Source organism: Engystomops pustulosus, chromosome 4 (assembly GCF_040894005.1).
Source record: "Engystomops pustulosus chromosome 4, aEngPut4.maternal, whole genome shotgun sequence".
Classification (NCBI taxonomy): Eukaryota; Metazoa; Chordata; class Amphibia; order Anura; family Leptodactylidae; genus Engystomops; species Engystomops pustulosus.
The window spans coordinates 7893689-7921541 of NC_092414.1; the positions used below are offsets into that span (position 1 = coordinate 7893689).

The window sequence follows — 27853 nt, forward strand, 5'->3', positions numbered from 1 at the left end:
GGGAGATCACTACATACACATTATACACCACCACTAGGGGGAGATCACTACATACACATTATACACCACCACTAGGGGGAGATCACTACATACAGATTATACACCACCTCTAGGGGGAGATCACTACATACACATTATACACCACCACTAGGGGGAGATCACTACATACACATTATACACCACCACTAGGAGGAGATCACTACATACAGATTATACACCACCACTAGGGGGGAGCTCACTACATACACATTATACACCACCACTAGGGGAAAATCACTACATACACATTATACACCACCACTAGGGGGAGATCACTACATACACATTATACACCACCACTAGGGGGAGATCACTACATACACATTATACACCACCACTAGGGGGAGATCACTACATACAGATTATACACCACCACTAGGGGGAGATCACTACATACAGATTATACACCACCACTAGGGGGAGATCACTACATACACATTATACACCACCACTAGGGGGAGATCACTACATACACATTATACACCACCACTAGGAGGAGATCACTACATACAGATTATACACCACCACTAGGAGGAGATCACTACATACACATTATACACCACCACTAGGGGGAGCTCACTACATACACATTATACACCACCACTAGGGGGAGCTCACTACATACACATTATACACCACCACTAGGAGGGGGTCACTACATACAGATTATACACCACCACTAGGAGGAGATCACTACATACACATTATACACCACCACTAGGGGGAGATCACTACATACATATTATACACCACCACTAGGGGGAGCTCACTACATACACATTATACACCACCACTAGGGGGAGCTCACTACATACACATTCTACACCACCACTAGGAGGAGATCACTACATACACATTATACACCACCACTAGGAGGAGATCACTACATACACATTATACACCACCACTAGGGGGAGCTCACTACATACACATTATACACCACCACTAGGGGGAGCTCACTACATACACATTATACATCACCACTAGGGGGAGCTCACTACATACACATTATACATCACCACTAGGGGGAGATCACTACATACATATTATACACCACCACTAGGGGGAGATCACTACATACACATTATACACCACCACTAGGGGGAGATCACTACATACACATTATACATCACCACTAGGGGGAGATCACTACATACACATTATACACCACCACTAGGGGGAGATCACTACATACACATTATACACCACCACTAGGAGGAGATCACTACATACATATTATACACCACCACTAGGAGGAGATCACTACATACAGATTATACACCACCACTAGGGGGAGCTCACTACATACACATTATACACTACCACTAGGGGGAGATCACTACATACATATTATACACCACCACTAGGAGGAGATCACTACATACATATTATACACCACCACTAGGAGGAGATCACTACATACACATTATACACCACCACTAGGGGGAGATCACTACATACACATTATACACCACCACTAGGAGGAGATCACTACATACAGATACTGCCTCCAGCCATCTTTTAATTAGTTATTAGTTAGTTTTTGTTGTTGATTTGTCTGTAATTTATTATTATAAAATAAAATCAGTAAAATAAAATGAGATGGACTTTTTTTTTCCCTCTTTTGAACCAATCTTGGATAAATTCTCTTAATCTTAATCACCATCTTTATATTCCCCGCTACAGCTGTCAATCATCTTGTCCAGATTCTGCTCCCTGGGTGAAGCTGCTATGGGGGGGGGCACATACTTTTTATCTTTATAGTCTATTCACTTGTTCACATGAGTTGTCTCAGCCCCGCCCCTTTTATCGTGACCAGTGTGACCCCACCCCCTCTGCTTGTTTATTAATATGCATTTTAAATCTCCACCCACCAGATGATTCATCAATCTAGTCTCTGCCTGCGTGACACTACAACTCCCAGCATACTCCGAACCTTTACATTTTTGTAGGTGGTGCCTAAATAAGCCCCGCCTCCCCACTTGACTCGCTCCACAATGTTATATAATAAAGAAATTTTTTAGTTTTATTCAGTTTCAGTCCATTCAGATACAAGAGTCCATATAGGAGAAGGGGTCATGTGACTGGGTCAGGCCACGCCCAGCAGACTCTTGACGCTTTGCTTGTAGCTGCTGATGGTCTCCTCGCTCTCACCCTGGTTGCGCAGGTTGAGCATGGCCTGGCGGTAATCCTGCACGCCGGGGGACTGCAGGATCTGCTCGCTGGAGGCGGAGTCACCCAGGGACCTAGTGAGCGTGCTCAGGACGCTCTGCTGGGACTTGCTGCCCTCCCAGATGTACTCGTCCATGTCGCTCTCCTCCCGCTCGCTCTCCCACGCTTCCGTTTTCTGTCACGTGAAAAATAGAAAAAGCACAAGACGTCCTGAGCTGAAATCTCCCAGCATCCCCTGCTGCTTCAGGGTCTGCACATTGTTGTATCACACCATCTAATACATTGATTGTATGCTCTAGTCACATCCAGAGCTGCATGGAGATATCATCTCCCACAATGCAGTGCAGCAGGACGCTCTCTGTATAGAACCATAGTCATGGCGCCGCCTTCAGGTCAGACACAGGTACTACACCGCCAGCTTGGAAAAGCTAAATTATAAGATTTCTAGTAAAAATCATGAACCTAAAAACTTTCATCTCCTTAGGAGGAGCGAGATTTCTACTTGATCTATTTCTCTCTGTTATCAGCCGCTATGATGGAGACATTGCACTTTAGCATAGAAGAATACAGTCTACTGTTCCCTGTTATCAGCCACTTCAGACTGTAGACCTCAATGACCCCATGATAACTACTACGCGTCACTCTAGAGGCATCAGCAGTACGTTTCTGATAACAGAGAGCACTAGCGTTCAATAAAAATAAGTCTACCACATGTTCAGCTGCCAGGGCTTGCTGGGAGTTGTAGTCCCACAACTGCTTTGCTTACCATATAGGTTCCTGCAGGATGGAATTTTTTTTTTAAAAATTGAAAAAACAAAAACTTGGAAGTGTTTCAGGGTTATCCAGGTGCTCGCCTCCGGGATACCCCCCTGCAACTTAACACAAGCCCCCGCCCCAGGATGATGGAAAAATCACAAGTGTCAGAGCGGCTCATGAAATATGCAGAGCAATCAAAGGCGATTCATCCGACGAGCAGCCGCTCAATTATTTATGGCGCTCTGAAAGGTAATGAAAGCGCCAGGAGGTTTGTGTACAGGGGAACGGCCGCAGATCAGGTGACAGACGAGAGCACCGACAGCAGGAGCGGAGGTGTACAAAGAGCAGAGCGCAGTACTGACAACCGCCTGCAGGGGGCGCCAACCACGTGGCCATCAGCTCATCGGAAAATCCCACTATTGCAACGTCTGACTACACAGGGGTCGTGTGTAGTCTGATACCAGGGAGACGCATTGGAGCTGTAGTCACATAGCGGCTACAATTGTGTAGCTGGAGGTTCTGATACATTGTAACAAACTACAAGTAGGAGGATGCGACTCACCCAGGACTCGTGGTACAGGACGGTCAGCAGGTACATGGCGTAGTCCTGGTTCTGCTTCCGGAGCGGACACCTGGATGAGACGCAGCAGAACTGGGTCAGGTCGTGTACCCCTCCCCCACCACACGATCCCGCCAGGAGAATGGGGGTTGTATCTTACCTGTCGGTGCGGATGGTGAGGGTGTCCTCCTCTGCGTTGTAGCGGGGTCCCACCAGTTTGAGGAGCTTACTTCTGGCGTGTTTATCCAAGTTCAGACTATTGAGCTTGACCTGAGGAAACGGAGATGTGAGCGGCAGCTCCACGGCGCCCCCCTGCTGGCCGTATATGTATATAACACCCCGGGGACATGACACCCACCTGCAGGGTCACAGCTCGGGCCTTGGGGTTACGGAGAGACGGTCCGGCAGATACATAATCCACGGATTGGAGCTCGATGGGGAAGTTCTGAGCGCAGGATTCATCGGTGGCGAGCGGCGCCGGCCATGGAGTGCAGAACTCTGCCGGATACACACAACACATTCACAATATTACATCCAGAGCCTCCTGGTTCATGGACACAATTCTAGAATCATCTAAGATGGTCATAGACACGTGTCTGCTGGCCGCTTATCTCCCGATCAATCAGGGTCTACGGAAAGCTGGGTGCCCCCTCCCCCCCCAGGTGTCCGTAGTGGAACATTCCTGCGGCTCCGATAACCATCTGTAACGTTATTCTCCTCCGTCGGCCAAATAACATTAATACAACGAGATCAAATATTCGGGAAAATCCCGGCCAGAAGTTATTTATATCGGAGGAGAAATGAATATACGTTATCAGCGATTCCCAGAACTATCCGACTGCTCAGGACGTCATCTCATAGGTCTAAATGGTGAAAAACAAGCTTATACTCCAGTCACAGCCAAAGCTGCAATCATAAAATAGCTCATTTCTCCCCTAATTGCCAATTTATGTCTTATACTCTAGTCCCATCTAAAGCAGCAAGCATAAGATAGAGTATTGGAATTAATGTCCAATACTCTATTCACATCCAAAGCTGCAATCATAAAATAGCTCATTTCTCCCCTAAATGCCGATTCATGTCTTATACTCTAATCCCATCTAAAGCAGCAAGCATAAAATTGCTTATTTATTCAGTAAATGCTGAATATGTCTCTCATACTCCAGTCACATCTAAAGCTTTGATCACAAAACTGACATTTATTGAACATTTAATAAATAAATTAGCAAATACTCTAGTCCCACCCAAAGCTGCAATCAGAGAATTGTAAATGTCTTCACCAAATGCTGAAAAAATGTCTAATACAAAATACATTCGCAGTATTGCCGTTTTGGTGAATATCTGTCAGCACTCTGCATTCTGATCCAGAGATTGCCGATGCAGCTTTGGATGTGACTACAGAAAGAAAGGGGTTAGTAAAACACGGCCGTTTTCTCATATAAACAGCGCCGCCGGGGGTTGTGCGTGGTATTGCAGCAATGGAACAAGCTGCAGTACCTCTCACAACCTATGAGTGGGGGTGGAGCTGTTTATGGTCCTGGCCGTCCCTTTAATGGCGGCACAACCTCACCTTTTAGGACAGCGCAGTGCTTCTTGATGGCCGCTGGCGTCAAGTGCAGGAAATTGGGAATCTGGGAGAGAAATAATAGAAAAATAAAATCAGGGCATGCTGGGAGTTGTAGTGAGGCTAAACCTGAAGTCTGTAAACCCCTCCCCTTCCCGATGTGACCAATCACATGTGTGTGTCCTTCTGGTGCTCCCTCCCCCTATTACAGGGAAAGCTGCTGCAGCCCCATCCCCCTCCTCCCCACAATGCAATGTGATTCATACCTTCACCAGCTCCAGGTTGCCGATCTTGTCTGGGGGTGCAGCCTTCTTCTTGGGGTACCCCATCCGCACGGGGAGCGGCACCGCTGAAGGCTTGAAGGGGGCGGCTGTGGGATACACGTTGCTCCACTCCTGATCCGGAAGCATCTTCTCCGTGCGCGGAGGCGGGACCTGGGCGGGGACAGAAGAGTGAGTGACAGTTGGTAACTGTTATACAATGTATCAGGTGTCTGCACCCTCCTGCCATTGTTACCCGCTATGTGGTAAAGTGGCAGGAAGGTGCAGATCATACAGAGGGGTGCTGTTACATTTTGGGGCGTCTCTCACCTCCCTCCTCGGCACATTGCGCTGTCCAGGACGTCTCCTGCGAGTGGCGGCTGGAAACCAAGCAGAGAACAATCACACCCATCATCATATAATGAGCAATGTGATGCTGGGGGTTATAGTAGTACAGGACAGAAATGGAGGATGTTGTAGTATTAAGTACAGGACGCAGAGACGCCGGGGGTTGTAGTAGCACAGGACGCAGAGACGCCGGGGGTTGTAGTAGCACAGGACGCAGAGACGCCGGGGGTTGTAGTAGCACAGGACGCAGAGACGCCGGGGGTTGTAGTAGCACAGGACGCAGAGACGCCGGGGGTTGTAGTAGCACAGGACGCAGAGACGCCGGGGGTTGTAGTAGCACAGGACGCAGAGACGCCGGGGGTTGTAGTAGCACAGGACGCAGAGACGCCGGGGGTTGTAGTAGCACAGGACGCAGACACGCCGGGGGTTGTAGTAGCACAGGACGCAGACACGCCGGGGGTTGTAGTAGCACAGGACGCAGACACGCCGGGGGTTGTAGTAGCACAGGACGCAGACACGCCGGGGGTTGTAGTAGCACAGGACGCAGACACGCCGGGGGTTGTAGTAGCACAGGACGCAGACACGCCGGGGGTTGTAGTAGCACAGGACGCAGACACGCCGGGGGTTGTAGTAGCACAGGACGCAGACACGCCGGGGGTTGTAGTAGCACAGGACGCAGACACGCCGGGGGTTGTAGTAGTACAGGACGCAGACACGCCGGGGGTTGTAGTAGCACAGGACGCAGACACGCCGGGGGTTGTAGTAGCACAGGACGCAGACACGCCGGGGGTTGTAGTAGTACAGGACACAGATGCTGGGGGTTGTAGTAGTACAGGACGCAGAGACGCCGGGGGTTGTAGTAGCACAGGACGCAGAGACGCCGGGGGTTGTAGTAGTACAGGACGCAGAGACACCGGGGGTTGTAGTATTATGTACAGGACGCAGAGACGCCGGGGGTTGTAGTAGCACAGGACACAGATGCCGGGGGTTGTAGTAGTACAGGACACAGATGCCGGGGGTTGTAGTAGTACAGGACGCAGATGCCGGGGGTTGTAGTAGTACAGGACGCAGATGCCGGGGGTTGTAGTAGCACAGGACGCAGATGCCGGGGGTTGTAGTAGCACAGGACACAGATGCTGGGGGTTGTAGTAGTACAGGACACAGATGCTGGGGGTTGTAGTAGTACAGGACACAGATGCTGGGGGTTGTAGTAGTACAGGACACAGATGCTGGGGGTTGTAGTAGTACAGGACACAGATGCTGGGGGTTGTAGTAGTACAGGCCGCAGAGATGCTGGGGGTTGTAGTAGTACAGGCCGCAGAGATGCTGGGGGTTGTAGTAGTACAGGACGCAGAGATGCTGGGAGTTGTAGTAGTACAGGACACAGATGCTGGGGGAATGTTAGGACATGCTGGTGGTTGTAGTCCCTCCCCCATGTGACCTGTGACCCCTCCTCACCCGCTCCAGTCACCGCCAGGCCCGCGCTGTACCACTGCACCCGGACCGGGGCCACAGGGCAGACCAGAGGGGTCACACACACCCGGCTCAGCACGGAGGCCGCCATCTTGTTTCTCTAGTGACGGAGTGCGGCGAGAGACAAACTATGTGAGAAAGCGAAGATGTAGGAGGCGGGAATAGTGACTATGTGACGTCATACATAATAGTAGTACAGAATACACTATATATACATCACACTGCTCAACCTACACAAATGACTCCTAACCAGAGGCCCCCAGAGAGCGCCAGGGGGTATCAGCAGGGGGCGCTGCGCTCAGGTATAAGCAGTATCTACTAGTCAACCCAAAGTAACCAATCACAGCGCAGCTTACATTTCCATAACAGCGCTGGAAACATGAAAGCTTCCCTGTGGTTGGTTACTGGGAGACATATGACCCCTGTCCTAACTGTATCCACATCCTGGGAAATGTCACCCCCGCACCTCTAGGATTAGATACACAGCTCAGCAGTCAGTATCACACAGGATAGGATTAGATACACAGCTCAGCAGGCAGTATCACACAGGATAGGATTAGATACACAGCTCAGCAGACAGTATCACACAGGAGAGGATTAGATACACAGCTCAGCAGTCAGTATCACACAGGATAGGATTAGATACACAGCTCAGCAGTCAGTATCACACAGGATAGGATTAGATACACAGCTCAGCAGACAGTATCACACAGGAGAGGATTAGATACACAGCTCAGCAGACAGTATCACACAGGGCAGGATTAGATACACAGCTCAGCAGACTGTATCACACAGGATAGGATTAGATACACAGCTCAGCAGACTGTATCACACAGGATAGGATTAGATACACAGCTCAGCAGACAGTATCACACAGGAGAGGATTAGATACACAGCTCAGCAGGCAGTATCACACAGGATAGGATTAGATACACAGCTCAGCAGTATCTCACAGGATAGGATTAGATACACAGCTCAGCAGGCAGTATCACACAGGATAGGATTAGATACACAGCTCAGCAGACTGTATCACACAGGATAGGATTAGATACACAGCTCAGCAGACAGTATCACACAGGAGAGGATTAGATACACAGCTCAGCAGGCAGTATCACACAGGATAGGATTAGATACACAGCTCAGCAGTATCTCACAGGATAGGATTAGATACACAGCTCAGCAGGCAGTATCACACAGGATAGGATTAGATACACAGCTCAGCAGTATCTCACAGGATAGGATTAGATACACAGCTCAGCAGGCAGTATCACACAGGATAGGATTAGATACACAGCTCAGCAGACTGTATCACACAGGATAGGATTAGATACACAGCTCGGCAGACAGTATCACACAGGATAGGATTAGATACACAGCTCGGCAGACAGTATCACACAGGAGAGGATGAGATACACAGCTCAGCAGACAGTATCACATAGGATACGATTAGATACACAGCTCAGCAGATAGTATCACACATGATAGGATTAGATACACAGATCAGCAGACAGTATCACACAGGAGAGGATTAGATACACATATCAGCAGACAGTATCACACAGGATAGGATTAGATACACAGCTCAGCAGACAGTATCACACATGATAGGATTAGATACACAGATCAGCAGACAGTATCACACAGGAGAGGATTAGATACACAGCTTAGCAGACAGTATCACACAGTATAGGATTAGATACACAGCTCAGCAGACAGTATCACACAGGATAGGATTAGATACACAGCTCAGGAGACAGTATCACACAGGATAGGATTAGATACTTGGCTCAGCAGTATCTCACAGGAGAGGATTAGATACACAGGTCAGCAGACTGTATCACACAGGATAGGATTAGATACATAGCTCAGCAGACAGTATCACACATGATGGGATTAGATACACAGCTCAGCAGACTGTATCACACAGGAGAGGATTAGATACACAGCTCAGCAGTCAGTATCACACAGGATAGGATTAGATACTTGGCTCAGCAGTATCTCACAGGAGAGGATTAGATACACAGGTCAGCAGACTGTATCACACAGGATAGGATTAGATACACAGCTCAGCAGACAGTATTACACAGGATAGGATTAGATACACAGCTCAGCAGATAGTATCACACAGGATAGGATTAGATACACAGCTCAGAAGATAGTATCACACATGATAGGATTAGATACACAGCCCGGCAGGCAGTATCACACAGGAGAGGATTAGATACACAGCTCAGCAGGCAGTATCACACAGCATAGGATTAGATACACAGCTCAGCAGACAGTATCACACAGGATAGGATTAGATACACAGCTCAGCAGATAGTATCACACAGGATAGGATTAGATACACAGCTCAGCAGACAGTATCACACAGGATCGGATTAGATACACAGCTCAGCAGACAGTATCACACAGGAGAGGATTAGATACACAGCTCAGCAGGGAGTATCACACATGAGAGGATTAGATACACAGCTCAGCAGACAGGATCACACAGGATAGGATTAGATACACAGCTCAGCAGACAGTATCACACAGGGTAGGATTAGATACAGAGCTCAGCAGACAGTATCACACAGAATGGGATTAGATACACAGCCCGGCAGGCAGTATCACACATGAGAGGATTAGATACACAGCCCGGCAGGCAGTATCACACATGAGAGGATTAGATACACAGCTCAGCAGGCAGTATTACACAGGATAGGATTAGATACACAGCTCAGCAGACAGTATCATACAGGATGGGATTAGATACACAGCTCAGCAGACAGTATCACACAGGATCGGATTAGATACACAGCTCAGCAGGCAGTATCACACAGGATAGGATTAGATACACAGCTCAGCAGACAGTATCACACAGGAGGGGATTAGATACACAGCTCAGCAGACAGTATCACACAGGAGAGGATTAGATACACAGCTCAGCAGTCAGTATCACACAGGAGGGGATTAGATACACAGCTCAGCAGGCAGTATCACACAGGAGAGGATTAGATACACAGCTCAGCAGACAGTATCACACAGGATAGGATTAGATACACAGCTCAGCAGACAGTATCACACAGGATCGGATTAGATACACAGCTCAGCAGACAGTATCACACATGAGAGGATTAGATACACAGCTCAGCAGACAGTATCACACAGGATAGGATTAGATACACAGCTCAGCAGACAGGATCACACAGGATAGGATTAGATACACAGCTCAGCAGACAGTATCACACAGGATGGGATTAGATACACAGCTCAGCAGACAGTATCATACAGGATGGGATTAGATACACAGCTCAGCAGACAGTATCACACACAGGATCGGATTAGATACACAGCTCAGCAGGCTGTATCACACAGGATAGGATTAGATACACAGCTCAGCAGACAGTATCACACAGGAGGGGATTAGATACACAGCTCAGCAGACAGTATCACACAGGAGAGGATTAGATACACAGCTCAGCAGTCAGTATCACACAGGAGGGGATTAGATACACAGCTCAGCAGGCAGTATCACACAGGAGAGGATTAGATACACAGCTCAGCAGACAGTATCACACAGGATAGGATTAGATACACAGCTCAGCAGACAGTATCACACAGGATCGGATTAGATACACAGCTCAGCAGACAGTATCACACATGAGAGGATTAGATACACAGCTCAGCAGACAGTATCACACAGGATAGGATTAGATACACAGCTCAGCAGACAGGATCACACAGGATAGGATTAGATACACAGCTCAGCAGACAGTATCACACAGGATGGGATTAGATACACAGCTCAGCAGACTGTATCACACAGGATAGGATTAGATACACAGCTCAGCAGACAGTATAACACAGGAGAGGATTAGATACACAGATCAGCAGACAGTATCACACAGGATAGGATTAGATACACAGCTCAGCAGACAGTATCACACAGGGTAGGATTAGATACAGAGCTCAGCAGACAGTATCACACAGAATGGGATTAGATACACAGCCCGGCAGGCAGTATCACACATGAGAGGATTAGATACACAGCTCAGCAGGCAGTATCACACAGGATCGGATTAGATACACAGCTCAGCAGACAGTATCACACAGGATAGGATTAGATACACAGCTCAGCAGATAGTATCACACAGGATAGGATTAGATACACAGCTCAGCAGACAGTATCACACAGGGTAGGATTAGATACAGAGCTCAGCAGACAGTATCATACAGGATGGGATTAGATACACAGCCCGGCAGGCTGTATCACACAGGATATGATTAGATACACAGCTCAGCAGATAGTATCACACAGGATATGATTAGATACACAGCTCAGCAGACAGTATCATACAGGATGGGATTAGATACACGGCTCAGCAGGCAGTATCACACAGGATAGGATTAGATACACAGCTCAGCAGACAGTATCACACAGGATAGGATTAGATACACAGCTCAGCAGACAGGATCACACAGGATAGGATTAGATACACAGCTCAGCAGACAGTATCACACAGGATAGGATTAGATACACAGCTCAGCAGACAGGATCACACAGGATAGGATTAGATACACAGCTCAGCAGTTAGTATCACACAGGATAGGATTAGATACACGGCTCAGCAGGCAGTATCACACAGGATAGGATTAGATACACAGCTCAGCAGGCAGTATCACACAGGATAGGATTAGATACACGGCTCAGCAGGCAGTATCACACAGGATAGGATTAGATACACAGCTCAGCTCAGGATGGGATCACACATGAGAGGATTAGATACACAGCTCAGCAGACAGTATCACACAGGATAGGATTAGATACACAGCTCAGCAGACAGGATCACACAGGATAGGATTAGATACACAGCTCAGCAGACAGTATCACACAGGATGGGATTAGATACACAGCTCAGCAGACAGTATCATACAGGATGGGATTAGATACACAGCTCAGCAGACAGTATCACACACAGGATCGGATTAGATACACAGCTCAGCAGGCTGTATCACACAGGATAGGATTAGATACACAGCTCAGCAGACAGTATCACACAGGAGGGGATTAGATACACAGCTCAGCAGACAGTATCACACAGGAGAGGATTAGATACACAGCTCAGCAGTCAGTATCACACAGGAGGGGATTAGATACACAGCTCAGCAGGCAGTATCACACAGGAGAGGATTAGATACACAGCTCAGCAGACAGTATCACACAGGATAGGATTAGATACACAGCTCAGCAGACAGTATCACACAGGATCGGATTAGATACACAGCTCAGCAGACAGTATCACACATGAGAGGATTAGATACACAGCTCAGCAGACAGTATCACACAGGATAGGATTAGATACACAGCTCAGCAGACAGGATCACACAGGATAGGATTAGATACACAGCTCAGCAGACAGTATCACACAGGATGGGATTAGATACACAGCTCAGCAGACTGTATCACACAGGATAGGATTAGATACACAGCTCAGCAGACAGTATAACACAGGAGAGGATTAGATACACAGATCAGCAGACAGTATCACACAGGATAGGATTAGATACACAGCTCAGCAGACAGTATCACACAGGGTAGGATTAGATACAGAGCTCAGCAGACAGTATCACACAGAATGGGATTAGATACACAGCCCGGCAGGCAGTATCACACATGAGAGGATTAGATACACAGCTCAGCAGGCAGTATCACACAGGATCGGATTAGATACACAGCTCAGCAGACAGTATCACACAGGATAGGATTAGATACACAGCTCAGCAGATAGTATCACACAGGATAGGATTAGATACACAGCTCAGCAGACAGTATCACACAGGGTAGGATTAGATACAGAGCTCAGCAGACAGTATCATACAGGATGGGATTAGATACACAGCCCGGCAGGCTGTATCACACAGGATATGATTAGATACACAGCTCAGCAGATAGTATCACACAGGATATGATTAGATACACAGCTCAGCAGACAGTATCATACAGGATGGGATTAGATACACGGCTCAGCAGGCAGTATCACACAGGATAGGATTAGATACACAGCTCAGCAGACAGTATCACACAGGATAGGATTAGATACACAGCTCAGCAGAAAGTATCACACAGGATAGGATTAGATACACGGCTCAGCAGGCAGTATCACACAGGATAGGATTAGATATACAGCTCAGCAGACAGGATCACACAGGATAGGATTAGATACACAGCTCAGCAGACAGTATCACACAGGATAGGATTAGATACACAGCTCAGCAGACAGGATCACACAGGATAGGATTAGATACACAGCTAAGCAGTTAGTATCACACAGGATAGGATTAGATACACAGCTCTGCAGGCAGTATCACACAGGATAGGATTAGATACACAGCTCAGCAGACAGGATCACACAGGATAGGATTAGATACACAGCTCAGCAGTCAGTATCACACAGGACATGATTAGATACATAGCATAGCAGGCAGTATCACACAGGAGAGGATTAGATACACAGCTCAGCAGATAGTATCACACAGGATAGGATTAGATACACAGCTCAGCAGACAGGATCACACAGGATAGGATTAGATACACAGCTCAGCAGTCAGTATCACACAGGACATGATTAGATACATAGCATAGCAGGCAGTATCACACAGGAGAGGATTAGATACACAATATGTGATCTCTCTAGAGATGCATAGGCTCAGTAATATCTTCTTCCCTGGCTTTCACCCCTTGGGGCTAGTGCCGATCAGATTAGGGTGTGTGTGGAGGACAGTTATGTGGAATGATATGAGATATCGGGCTGACACCAGATAGCAGAGGCTCGGGACAGGTGTGAGATAACGTCAGGCGCTTTCGCAGTCTCTTTGTTTTCGTATATCATTCGGGGGCCGCATCAATTATTCGTGGGCTCCTTCATCTCTGACCCTTCACATTGGAATTTACCAAAATCATAAAACGCATTTTTCTAACTTGTGCTCTAGTCACTTCCGGAGCTGCAGTCACAATTCTGCTGGCTTCTTATCCCTTACACACCCGGATCATCTTCCTGAATCCCTCTGTTCCCCCAGTCTGTATATAACTTACACTATATACTGAAAGATAGATTGTCTTCGACTCTAGTCACACCCAGAGCTGCATTCACAATTCGTTCGGTTAAGATAACTCTAAAGTTTCAGTGACTTCTTGGCTTCCTACAACCACCAGCGGCTTCAGTGTCTGTACATATCATACTGTGCTGCGTGGTATAGATGTAGTGTTTATACACCTAATATGCTTATACTCTGGTCACATCCAGAGCTGCATTTACCACTATGCTTTTTATTCAGTTATCCCTCAATCTCCATGTCTTCCTAGAGCTCCTGCTGCTTTAGATCCTGTGCTGCGTTGCATTGTGGGAGATGTAGTGTTCACACCAGGATTTTCTGGGTTTTACTCTAGTTACACCCAAAGCTGCATTCACCTGCAGCTTCAGTACCATCCTGTGCTGCACTGCATCATGGGAGACTTTTATACTCTAGTCAGATCCAGAGCTGCATTCTGCTTGTTTCCAGTTATCCCTTATCTTCTATCCATCGACTATAGGATCTCAGATCCACAGTGGGGTCGTACTCTTTGGCTACAGCTTTGGCTGTGACTGGAGTAAGATCCATAGGATCTCAGCTCCACAGTGGGGACGTGCTCTTTGGTTGCAGCTTTGGCTGTGACTGGAGTAGGATCCATAGGATCTCAGCTCCACAGTGGGGACATGCTCTTTGGCTGCAGCTTTGGCTGTGACTGGAGTAAGACCCATAGGATCTCAGCTCCACAGTGGGGACGTGCTCTTTGGCTGCAGCTTTGGCTGTGACTGGAGTAAGACCCATAGGATCTCAGCTCCACAGTGGGGACGTGCTCTTTGGATGCAGCTTTGGCTGTGACTGGAGTAACATCCATAGGATCTCAGCTCAGCAGTGGGGACGTGCTCTTTGGCTGCAGCTTTGGCTGTGACTGGAGTAACATCCATAGGATCTCAGCTCCACGGTGGGGACGTGCTCTTTGGTTGCAGCTTTGGTTGTGACTGGAGTAGGATCCATAGGATCTCAGCTCCACGGTGGGGACGTGCTCTTTGGATGCAGCTTTGGCTGTGACTGGAGTAACATCCATAGGATCTCAGCTCAGCAGTGGGGACGTGCTCTTTGGCTGCAGCTTTGGCTGTGACTGGAGTATGATCCATAGGATCTCAGCTCCACAGTGGAGACGTGCTCTTTGCTTGCAGCTTTGGCTGTGACTGGAGTAGGATCCATAGGATCTCAGCTCCACAGTGGAGACGTGCTCTTTGCTTGCAGCTTTGGCTGTGACTGGAATAGGATCCATAGGATCTCAGCTCAGCAGTGGGGACGTGCTCTTTGGCTGCAGCTTTGGCTGTGACTGGAGTAACATCCATAGGATCTCAGCTCCACAGTGGGGACGTGCTCTTTGGTTGCAGCTTTGGCTGTGACTGGAGTAGGATCCATAGTCATAGAGTGGTGACACATCTGCAGGGCACAGGTGCCCCCCCTGCCCGCCCTGTGCCCACACGTAACACAATGACAGGACACTTAGAGTAATTGAGTGAGGCCTCGGGTGACAGAGGAATTTCATATAATATCCGTGCCCCGGGAGCAGACACCTGATCCGCCCGCGCACAATGACACCGCCGTCCCCAGGGCCCACGACTAATTACACCCGGCGCAGGGGTTCAGGTTCCCCCCGGGGTGCTCGCTGTACGCCGGCCGGCTCATGGTTACAGCCGGAGAATCCATCGCTGACCTCTGCAGCAGCCACCACACTGAGAATGGGGTAACTTACACCAAAATCATTCACTGCTGCAGTTACCATAATGGCCACTAGGTGTCAGCAGAGGGGAAGATTGCTGTCCAGCCTGACACCTATGAGAGGGGGGTCCTATAACCCAATCAGATCCATAAACAGCGCCCCCCCCTGTACATAGGTCATGTGGGGTATTGCATCTGAGCCCCTATAGAGCATGAGGGTGGCCTTATCACTCAAGCAGAACATAAAACAGCGTCCCCCCTGTACATAGGTCATGTGGAGTATTGCAACTCAGCCCCTATATAGCAGAAGCTATAATATAGCTCAGTATAATAACTCAATTAAAACCCCAAACTTTCCATAGTTGGTGTATGGTATAGCAACTCATCCTCTATAGAGCGTAATCTTATGTCCACAGTTATCTAACTGATAACTGAGTCAGGACCAAAAACAGTGCCTCACCTGTCTGCAGGCTGTGTGTGGTATTGCAGTTCAGCCCTTATGGAGCAGATGGGGGGATTAGTCCAAAATCAATGCCCTCCCACGTCCAACGTTTGTGTGTGGTATTACTTCTTAGCTCCTATATAGTGGAGGTGGGGGTTGATAACTCATTTAGAATCTAAAACAGCGCCCCACCTGTCTACAGGTTGTGTGGAGTATTGCATCCTATCCCTATAGCACGGAGGGGAGGGCTACAGACAAAGCCCTTCAAATACAGCGCCCCAGATACCCACGGGTCTTAGTCCATATGTAGCAGAGCGCCCCCCTGCACATAGGTTGTATGTGGTATTGAACTTTAGCCCCTAAAACACACAGCGCCACTCTGGTCAGCAGGTCATGTGTGGTATTGCATCTTCTCTCTATTCAGTTCAGTGGAGCCACAATGCCAGACACAGCCTACAGACAGGGGGCGCTGTTTCTTGCACCTCTATGAATGTATAGCAGGATACCACCACAGAGATGGAGCATACAACTGCTACTGGACCTCCTGGGACCTCTATATGCAGAACAGAACCAGGAGGGCCACAGGTCCTGCAGCTTTAGAGAGAGCAGAAGATTGTTGAATGCAGCTTTGGATGGGATTGGAGTATAAATTATGATCAGTGTGAGGGGCTCAGTATTGTATGTAGATGTGACTGGCATGATGGGCGACCCCTGTTCTTCCCCTGGTGCCCCCCGGGGTTCTGGCCGGTGTCACCCTGGATCCGCCTGGTGTTTGCAGATGTTCTGCAGATCATCACCTCCCCCTAATCTCCATGTGACCTTTCACTAATCCCCCCTGCTGCATGTAGGGGGGTTGTCATGTATGATCTCTGCCCACCACAGCCTGGCACCCAGGTAAGTACTTCCCGGCCACCCACGGGCTCAGCTGGAGTGACCATAGGTTGTGATGCTCTGCACAGGTGCAATACTCTGCAGAAGAGATAAAGATTGCATAGTGGAAGTGCAGCCCTGGTATCCCCTGGCATTGCTGGGACTTGTGGTTCGCCAGGACCTGGGGGTACCACTCCCTCCTCACAGCCAGACAATGGATGCCCAGGTGGTGGCAGGACGGACGGGGAGTGACTGAGCGAGGGGAGGGGACACAGCCAGGAGCAGGGAGCCCACACTCCAGGTGCCACGACTGATGGATCAGCCACCGGGCAGCGCACAACTGCAGGTAACCACAGAGCGATGCTCTGCAGAGACCGCATGGGGGGTCCCAGGAAGTAATAAATGTCTAGTGCAATGTTCTGCAGAGCATCTATGGGGTAGCCTTGGGGAATTGGTGCAATCTGCTGCGTAGGATGTTACGGTGCAGCTTTTCTATTCCAAAAAGTTCAATTGTACGTATAGTGCAATGTTCTGCAGCGCATGTATAGGTTAGTTTATATGTGGTGTAATGATCTGCAGAGAATCGATGGGATAGTCTGCGGACAGTGAGGGGCAGAGGAAGGGCTCTCCGCAGGGTGTCACTAATTATATTTAATAGATTAGTGCAATGTTCTGCAGAACCCCTCTGGAGTATTGGTGCAATGATCTCTTTACAAGGGGAAGGGGGTCCCATGTAGCTGAGAGTTGTGTATAGTATACGGTGCGATGTCCTGCAGAGCGTTTAGGGGTTAGTTATTGTACAGTGGGCTAAGGGAGCAGATGGGGTTGTCTATGGTAGTATGGTGCAATGTCCTGCAGAGCGTTTAGGGGTTAGGTGGTGTACAGTGGGCTAAGGGAGCAGATGGGGTTGTCTATGGTAGTATGGTGCAATGTTCTGCAGAGCGTTTAGGGGTTAGGTGGTGTACAGTGGGCTAGGGGAGCAGATGGGGTTGTCTATGGTAGTATGGTGCAATGTTCTGCAGAGCTTTTAGGGGTTAGGTGGTGTACAGTGGGCTAGGGGAGCAGATGGGGTTGTCAATGGTAGTATGGTGCAATGTTCTGCAGAGCTTTTAGGGGTTAGGTGGTGTACAGTGGGCTAGGGGAGCAGATGGGGTTGTCAATGGTAGTATGGTGCAATGTTCTGCAGAGCTTTTAGGGGTTAGGTGGTGTACAGTGGGCTAGGGGAGCAGATGGGGTTGTCAATGGTAGTATGGTGCAATGTTCTGCAGAGCTTTTAGGGGTTAGGTGGTGTACAGTGGGCTAGGGGAGCAGATGGGGTTGTCTATGGTAGTATGGTGCAATGTTCTGCAGAGTGTTTAGGGGTTAGGTGGTGTACAGTGGGCTAGGGGAGCAGATGGGGTTGTCTATGGTAGTATGGTGCAATGTTCTGCAGAGCTTTGATGAGGTAGTGGTGGAAAATTGGTGAAATCATCTGCATACATTGTAGTCTATAGCTATAAATGGCCTAAAATATATGATGCGACGTTCTGCAGAGAATACATTCTGTGTGTATAGTGGACGTGTATGCAGATGTCATTGATATGTGGTGCAATGTTCTGCATTGATGGGGTGGTGAAGGAGTATTGGTGCAATCTTCTGCAGCAGGGGGGGGGGTCTTCTTCAAAGTAAAATAGTGCCCCCCCCTCCATCCTAATTAGGAAAGTGCAGGGCACCCCCTGTCCCTGTGTAGGCAGGAGGGTTTACAGTGGTGCAATATTCTGCAGACCCTTACGTATAAGCAGCTGTACATGTGGTGCAATGTTCTGCAGAGCTGGGTCCAATCGCCTGCCTGTGTTTAACCTCATGACATTGTTGACTTCAAGGTGCAATGTTCTGCAGATGAAACACAACCAAACTGGCTGCTAGGACGTACCTCTGCTACCTGTCAGTGAATTGAAACATTCTGGTTAACTTCACGCAGCAGAGAGTTTGTTGCACTTGCATTTAGTCTAGACAATACATACTCAGAATCTCTGTGTTTGCTACAATGTATCAGTGCAGACAGAACATATCAGAGAATTGTTTATGCTGGATACAAGTGTAACAGACACTCAGAAGAAGAGGTTCTCACAGCAGAGGGTTTGTTACAATTGCATTCAGTCTAAATGATGCTGCGCATCAGTAGCATAAGATTCTCTTTAGACCTCATAGCTTGCTACAATGTATCAGTGCAGATAGAATGTATCAGAGCATTGCTTAGACTGGACGCAAGTGTAACAAACCCTCAGAAGAAGACGTTTTCAAGCAGTGGGTTTGTTACACTTGCCTCCAGTCTAAGCAATGCTCTGATACATTCTATCTGCCCTGATACATTGTAGCAAGCTATGAGGTCTAAAGAGAATCTTATGCTACTGATGCGCAGCATCATTTAGGCTGGATGCAATTGTAACAAACCCTCTGCTGTGAGAAGTATGAGGCCTCACCCTCTTGTTCACTTGTATCCAGTCTAATCAATACTACGCATCAGTAGCACAAGATTCTCTAGAGCCTTTCCAGTTTGCTACAATGTAACAGAGCTTTGTTTAGACCGGATGCAAATGTAACAAACCCCCAGCTGTGAGAAACATGAGTCCTCAGCATCTTCTTCTGAGGGTTTGTTACATTACCTTTAAACAATGCTAAGCATCAGCAGCATGAGTCTCTAGAGTTCTCATAATTTGCTACAATGTATCAGTGTAGACAGAATGTATTGGATGCATTGTTTAAACTGGATACAAGTGTAACAAACCCTCAGAAGAAGAGGTTGAGGCTTCGTACTTCTCACAGCAGCGGGTTTGTTACAATTGCATCCAGTCTAAACAATGGTGTGCATCAATAGCATAAAATTCTCTTTACTAACAAAGCCTCAGAAGAAGACGTTCAGGCCTCATATTTCTCACAGCAGCGGGTTCGTTACACTTGTACCCAGACTAAACAATGCTACGTATCAGTTGTCACCATTTGCTACAATGTATCGGTGCAGACAGAATGTATCAGAGCTTTGTTTACACTGGATCCAAGTGTAACAAAGCCCCATCTTTGGATGCAGATAAGGGCTTTTCATTTCAGGAGCTCTGCTTGCTGTCAGTGAATGTGAATGGATTTGCGCAGAGCTGGCACTCCGTGACCTCGTGTTGTTCTCCTTGTTCCGCAGCTATGAGTGACAGCGGGTGACGGCAGGTGACAGCGGGTGACACGGCTGTGATCCTGTCTGCGCAGTACTCTGATAAGAGGGATCAGGTCCCGCGGGAGCTTGCAATCTAACACCGGCCCTGAGGATGTGAAATATTGATCACTGGCAGTCTGCGGCATGTCGTGCAATTCGGGGGAGTGCAGGGGGCTCCCCCTCTACAGCCGCTACACAGCCCCCCCTGCTCCGGACCCCATGCATTACTCATCCGTGGCCCTCAGCGCAGACCCCCCCTTAAACAATGGCTCCGGGACCCCCTGCTCTGCCCAGGACCCCACGCTGCAGGTGAGCAGCCCGGCCGGGGGCTCCAAGGACACCCATGCCGAATACTCGCCCAAGTGCTTCTACCGCCACTACCTGACCCGCACCAGCATGCAGGGCGACATCTACAACTTCCTGGAGCGACCCAGCGGATGGCGCTGCTTCATCTATCACTTCAGCGTGTGAGTACTTACCTGCCCCTGCGGGCACCCACCTGGGCATCTATCTGATCAGCATAGCAGAGCTGGGTTTGTCATGTACATTAATGGAAAGTTTTAATTTTTTTTTCTGCCAGATGTAGCAGAGCTGAGTTTATCACTTGGCACAACGCGCCCAGGTAGTAATCAGCCCTGCTACATCTCTACCACCTCTACCCATAGCGGACATCATAGAGCAGCCTGAACATCTACGGATAGCGGCGATACAGGACATCAAATCCATGAATCCTCCATTTTCCGCTATCTATTGTCCTCTGTTATCAGCCGCTTCGGGCGCTGTCACTATTATGTAATACAAGACATAAAAATCCCCCCCAAAATATCACAAATATCTCATGGTCTAATAATAATCTGCTACTATGTCTCCAGTGTGGGTCGGGCCATGTTATCAGCGGGGGGTTCTGAGAGTTGAGACCCCCCCAGATCGGACCTGAGGATAACGACCCTAAAGGTCACAAATATTCCGAATCTGATGAGGACAGAGGGGAATGGTCATCGCTGGGATGATTCTTCGTGCCCCCTTAAATTTAGTTTTGGGGGATCCCCACTCGTATGTAGTCGCTCCCCACTTTTGACATCTTTTGACCCAACTTCAAAGAACGTGGAAGATTTTTTAAAGGTCTCCGCAGCATTTCCCTGACTCCTGCGCCCCCTGCCCCCCCGGGGTGGGGTGGTCCGTCCCTCCATCCAGGATTTTGAGGTGTCGTCTTGCCAAGTTTTGGGATTGGCCTCTCTTTCGAGGACAGAGGGATCACATAATCCCCGGCGTGTGGATAAGCAGTGTCAGAGCTGCAGATGTTGCAGTGAGTGGCCGGGATAATCTGCAGATTTATCCTCGCGATGTGCTGCGGAGAATATTATCAGCTCCACCCGGCATCTGTCTGACCGACCAACGCGCCCACCCAGCCCTGCTACACCGGGGGTATACCTCATCATTGTCACAGTACAGGATAATACACACAGTGATGTCACAGTACAGAGATAATACACACAGTGATGTCACAGTACAGGGATAATACACACAGTGATGTCATAGTACAGGGAGAATACACACAGTGATGTCACAGTACAGGGATAATACACACAGTGATGTCACAGTACAGGGATAATACACACAGTGATGTCACAGTACAGGGATAATACACACAGTGATGTCACAGTACAGAGATAATACACACAGTGATGTCACAGTACAGATTAATACACACAGTGATGTCACAGTACAGGGATAATACACGCAGTGATGTCACAGTACAGGGATAATACACACAGTGATGTCACAGTACAGAGATAATACACACAGGGATGTCACAGCACAGGGATAATACACACAGTGATGTCACAGTACAGGGATAATACACACAGTGATGTCACAGTACAGAGATAATACACACAGTGATGTCACAGTACAGGGTAATACACACAGTGATGTCACAGTACAGGGATAATACACACAGGGATGTCACAGCACAGGGATAATACACACAGTGATGTCACAGTACAGGGATAATACACACAGTGATGTCACAGTACAGGGATAATACACACAGTGATGTCACAGTACAGGATAATACACACAGCGATGTCACAGTACAGGGATAATACACACAGTGATGTCACAGTACAGGATAATACACACAGCGATGTCACAGCACAGGGATAATACACACAGTGATGTCACAGTACAGGATAATACACACAGCGATGTCACAGCACAGGGATATTACACAGAGTGATGTCACAGTACAGGGATAATACACACAGTGATGTCACAGTACAGGGATAATACACACAGCGATGTCACAGTACAGGGATAATACACACAGTGATGTCACAGTACAGGGATAATACACACAGTGATGTCACAGTACAGGGATAATACACACAGTGATGTCACAGTACAGGGATAATACACACAGTGATGTCACAGTACAGGGATAATACACACAGTGATGTCACAGTACAGAGATAATACACACAGTGATGTCACAGTACAGGGTAATACACACAGTGATGTCACAGTACAGGGATAATACACACAGGGATGTCACAGTACAGGGATAATACACAGAGCGATGTCACAGCACAGGGATAATACACACAGTGATGTCACAGTACAGGGATAATACACACAGTGATGTCACAGTACAGAGGTAATACACACAGTGATGTCACAGTACAGGGATAATACACACAGTGATGTCACAGTACAGGGATAATACACACAGCGATGTCACAGTACAGGGATAATACACACAGTGATGTCACAGTACAGGGATAATACACACAGTGATGTCACAGTACAGGGATAATACACACAGTGATGTCACAGTACAGGGATAATACACACAGTGATGTCACAGTACAGGGATAATACACAGAGCGATGTCACAGTACAGGGAGAATACACACAGTGATGTCACAGTACAGGGATAATACACACAGTGATGTCACAGTACAGAGGTAATACACACAGTGATGTCACAGTACAGGGATAATACACACAGCGATGTCACAGTACAGGGATAATACACACAGTGATGTCACAGTACAGGGATAATACACACAGTGATGTCACAGTACAGGGATAATACACACAGTGATGTCACAGTACAGGGGATAATACACACAGTGATGTCACAGTACAGGGATAATACACACAGCGATGTCACAGTACAGGGATAATACACACAGCGATGTCACAGTACAGGGATAATACACACAGCGATGTCACAGTACAGGGATAATACACACAGCGATGTCACAGTACAGGGATAATACACACAGTGATGTCACAGTACAGGGATAATACACACAGTGATGTCACAGTACAGGGATAATACACACAGCGATGTCACAGTACAGGTATAATACACACAGCGATGTCACAGTACAGGGATAATACACACAGCGATGTCACAGTACAGGGATAATACACACAGTGATGTCACAGTACAGGGATAATACATACAGTGATGTCACAGTACAGGGATAATACACACAGTGATGTCACAGTACAGGGATAATACACACAGTGATGTCACAGTACATGGATAATACACACAGTGATGTCACAGTACAGGGATAATACACACAGTGATGTCACAGTACAGGGATAATACACACAGCGATGTCACAGTACAGACATAATACACACAGTGATGTCACAGTACAGGGATAATACACACAGTGATGTCACAGTACAGGTATAATACACACAGCGATGTCACAGTACAGGGATAATACACACAGCGATGTCACAGTACAGACATAATACACACAGTGATGTCACAGTACAGGGATAATACACACAGAGATGTCACAGTACAGGGATAATACACACAGTGATGTCACAGTACAGGGCGGCACGGTGGCTGAGTGTGTAGCACTTCTGCCTTGCAGCACTGGGGTCCTGGGTTCGAATCCCACCCAGGTCAACATCTGCAAAGAGTTTGTATGTTCTCTCCGTGTTTGCGTGGGTTTCCTCCGGGTACTCCGGTTTCCTCCCACACTTCAAAACATACTGTTAGGTTGTTTAGATTGTGAGCCCCATGGGGACAGGGACCAATTTGATATGCTTGTGCAGCGCTGCGTAATCTGTGTGCGCTATATAAATAAAGAATTATTATTATTATTATTACAGGGATAATACACACAGCGATGTCACAGGACAGAGATAATACACACAGTGATGTCACAGTACAGGGATAATACACACAGCGATGTCACAGTACAGGGATAATACACACAGCGATGTCACAGTACAGGGATAATACACACAGTGATGTCACAGTACAGGGATAATACACACAGTGATGTCACAGTACAGGATAATACACACAGTGATGTCACAGTACAGGGATAATACACACAGTGATGTCACAGTACAGGGATAATACACACAGTGATGTCACAGTACAGGGATAATACACACAGTGATGTCACAGTACAGAGATAATACACACAGTGATGTCACAGTACAGAGATAATACACACAGTGATGTCACAGTACAGGGATAATACACACAGTGATGTCACAGTACAGAGATAATACACACAGTGATGTCACAGTACAGGGATAATACACACAGCGATGTCACAGTACAGGGATAATACACACAGTGATGTCACAGTACAGGTATAATACACACAGTGATGTCACAGTACAGGGATAATACACACAGTGATGTCACAGTACAGAGATAATACACACAGTGATGTCACAGTACAGGGTAATACACACAGTGATGTCACAGTACAGGGATAATACACACAGGGATGTCACAGCACAGGGATAATACACACAGTGATGTCACAGTACAGGGATAATACACACAGTGATGTCACAGTACAGAGATAATACACACAGTGATGTCACAGTACAGGGTAATACACACAGTGATGTCACAGTACAGGGATAATACACACAGGGATGTCACAGCACAGGGATAATACACACAGTGATGTCACAGTACAGGGATAATACACACAGTGATGTCACAGTACAGGGATAATACACACAGTGATGTCACAGTACAGGATAATACACACAGCGATGTCACAGTACAGGGATAATACACACAGTGATGTCACAGTACAGGATAATACACACAGCGATGTCACAGCACAGGGATATTACACAGAGTGATGTCACAGTACAGGGATAATACACACAGTGATGTCACAGTACAGGGATAATACACACAGCGATGTCACAGTACAGGGATAATACACACAGTGATGTCACAGTACAGGGATAATACACACAGCGATGTCACAGTACAGGGATAATACACACAGTGATGTCACAGTACAGGGATAATACACACAGTGATGTCACAGTACAGGGATAATACACACAGCGATGTCACAGTACAGAGATAATACACACAGTGATGTCACAGTACAGGGATAATACACATAGTGATGTCACAGTACAGGGATAATACACACAGTGATGTCACAGTACAGACATAATACACACAGTGATGTCACAGTACAGGGATAATACACACAGTGATGTCACAGCACAGGGATAATACACACAGTGATGTCACAGCACAGAGATAATACACACAGTGATGTCACAGTACAGAGATAATACACACAGTGATGTCACAGCACAGGGATAATACACACAGTGATGTCACAGTACAGGGATAATACACACAGTGATGTCACAGGACAGGGATAATACACACAGTGATGTCACAGGACAGGGATAATACACACAGTGATGTCACAGTACAGGGATAATACACACAGTGATGTCACAGTACAGAGATAATACACACAGTGATGTCACAGTACAGGATAATACACACAGCGATGTCACAGTACAGGGATAATACACACAGTGATGTCACAGTACAGGGATAATACACACAGTGATGTCACAGTACAGGGATAATACACACAGTGATGTCACAGTACAGGGATAATACACACAGTGATGTCACAGTACAGGGATAATACACACAGTGATGTCACAGTACAGAGATAATACACACAGTGATGTCACAGTACAGGGTAATACACACAGTGATGTCACAGTACAGGGATAATACACACAGGGATGTCACAGTACAGGGATAATACACAGAGCGATGTCACAGCACAGGGATAATACACACAGTGATGTCACAGTACAGGGATAATACACACAGTGATGTCACAGTACAGAGGTAATACACACAGTGATGTCACAGTACAGGGATAATACACACAGTGATGTCACAGTACAGGGATAATACACACAGCGATGTCACAGTACAGGGATAATACACACAGTGATGTCACAGTACAGGGATAATACACACAGTGATGTCACAGTACAGGGATAATACACACAGTGATGTCACAGTACAGAGATAATACACACAGTGATGTCACAGTACAGGGATAATACACAGAGCGATGTCACAGTACAGGGAGAATACACACAGTGATGTCACAGTACAGGGATAATACACACAGTGATGTCACAGTACAGAGGTAATACACACAGTGATGTCACAGTACAGGGATAATACACACAGCGATGTCACAGTACAGGGATAATACACACAGTGATGTCACAGTACAGGGATAATACACACAGTGATGTCACAGTACAGGGATAATACACACAGTGATGTCACAGTACAGGGGATAATACACACAGTGATGTCACAGTACAGGGATAATACACACAGCGATGTCACAGTACAGGGATAATACACACAGTGATGTCACAGTACAGGGATAATACACACAGCGATGTCACAGTACAGGGATAATACACACAGCGATGTCACAGTACAGGGATAATACACACAGCGATGTCACAGTACAGGGATAATACACACAGTGATGTCACAGTACAGGGATAATACACACAGCGATGTCACAGTACAGGTATAATACACACAGCGATGTCACAGTACAGGGATAATACACACAGTGATGTCACAGTACAGGGATAATACACACAGCGATGTCACAGTACAGACATAATACACACAGTGATGTCACAGTACAGGGATAATACACACAGTGATGTCACAGTACAGGTATAATACACACAGTGATGTCACAGTACAGGGATAATACACACAGTGATGTCACAGTACAGACATAATACACACAGTGATGTCACAGTACAGGGATAATACACACAGAGATGTCACAGTACAGGGATAATACACACAGTGATGTCACAGTACAGGGCGGCACGGTGGCTGAGTGTGTAGCACTTCTGCCTTGCAGCACTGGGGTCCTGGGTTCGAATCCCACCCAGGTCAACATCTGCAAAGAGTTTGTATGTTCTCTCCGTGTTTGCGTGGGTTTCCTCCGGGTACTCCGGTTTCCTCCCACACTTCAAAACATACTGTTAGGTTGTTTAGATTGTGAGCCCCATG

The 27853-nt window shown here is 47.4% G+C and overlaps 2 protein-coding genes across 8 annotated transcripts in view; one reads left to right on the plus strand and one right to left on the minus strand.

Moving 5' to 3' along the window:
• Positions 1-2039: 2039 nt before the first annotated feature.
• MRPS35 (mitochondrial ribosomal protein S35) lies at positions 2040-7332 on the minus strand. The gene is made up of 8 exons (XM_072145013.1): positions 7157-7332; positions 5681-5730; positions 5357-5524; positions 5097-5157; positions 3885-4024; positions 3687-3796; positions 3530-3599; positions 2040-2386 (listed from the first exon to the last, which is right to left on the minus strand). The coding sequence occupies exons 1-8, from the start codon at positions 7260-7262 to the stop codon at positions 2129-2131; spliced, it is 963 nt and encodes a 320-aa protein (XP_072001114.1). The 5' UTR covers positions 7263-7332; the 3' UTR covers positions 2040-2128.
• An 83-nt stretch (positions 7333-7415) lies between these two features.
• Positions 7416-27853, plus strand: part of LOC140125984 (potassium voltage-gated channel subfamily KQT member 1-like) — a 79664-nt gene continuing 59226 nt past the window's right edge. For 3 of the 7 annotated variants that reach the window (XM_072145003.1, XM_072145008.1, XM_072145006.1), the window contains exons 1-2: positions 17283-17613; positions 20440-20918. In XM_072145003.1, the coding sequence (XP_072001104.1) occupies positions 20596-20918 (323 nt within the window). In that variant the 5' untranslated portion in view covers positions 17283-17613; positions 20440-20595. Of the gene's footprint in view, positions 7474-17281; positions 17614-20439; positions 20919-27853 lie in introns of those variants that run through there. The other 4 variants (XM_072145005.1, XM_072145007.1, XM_072145004.1 and 1 more) reach the window with 3 other exon arrangements.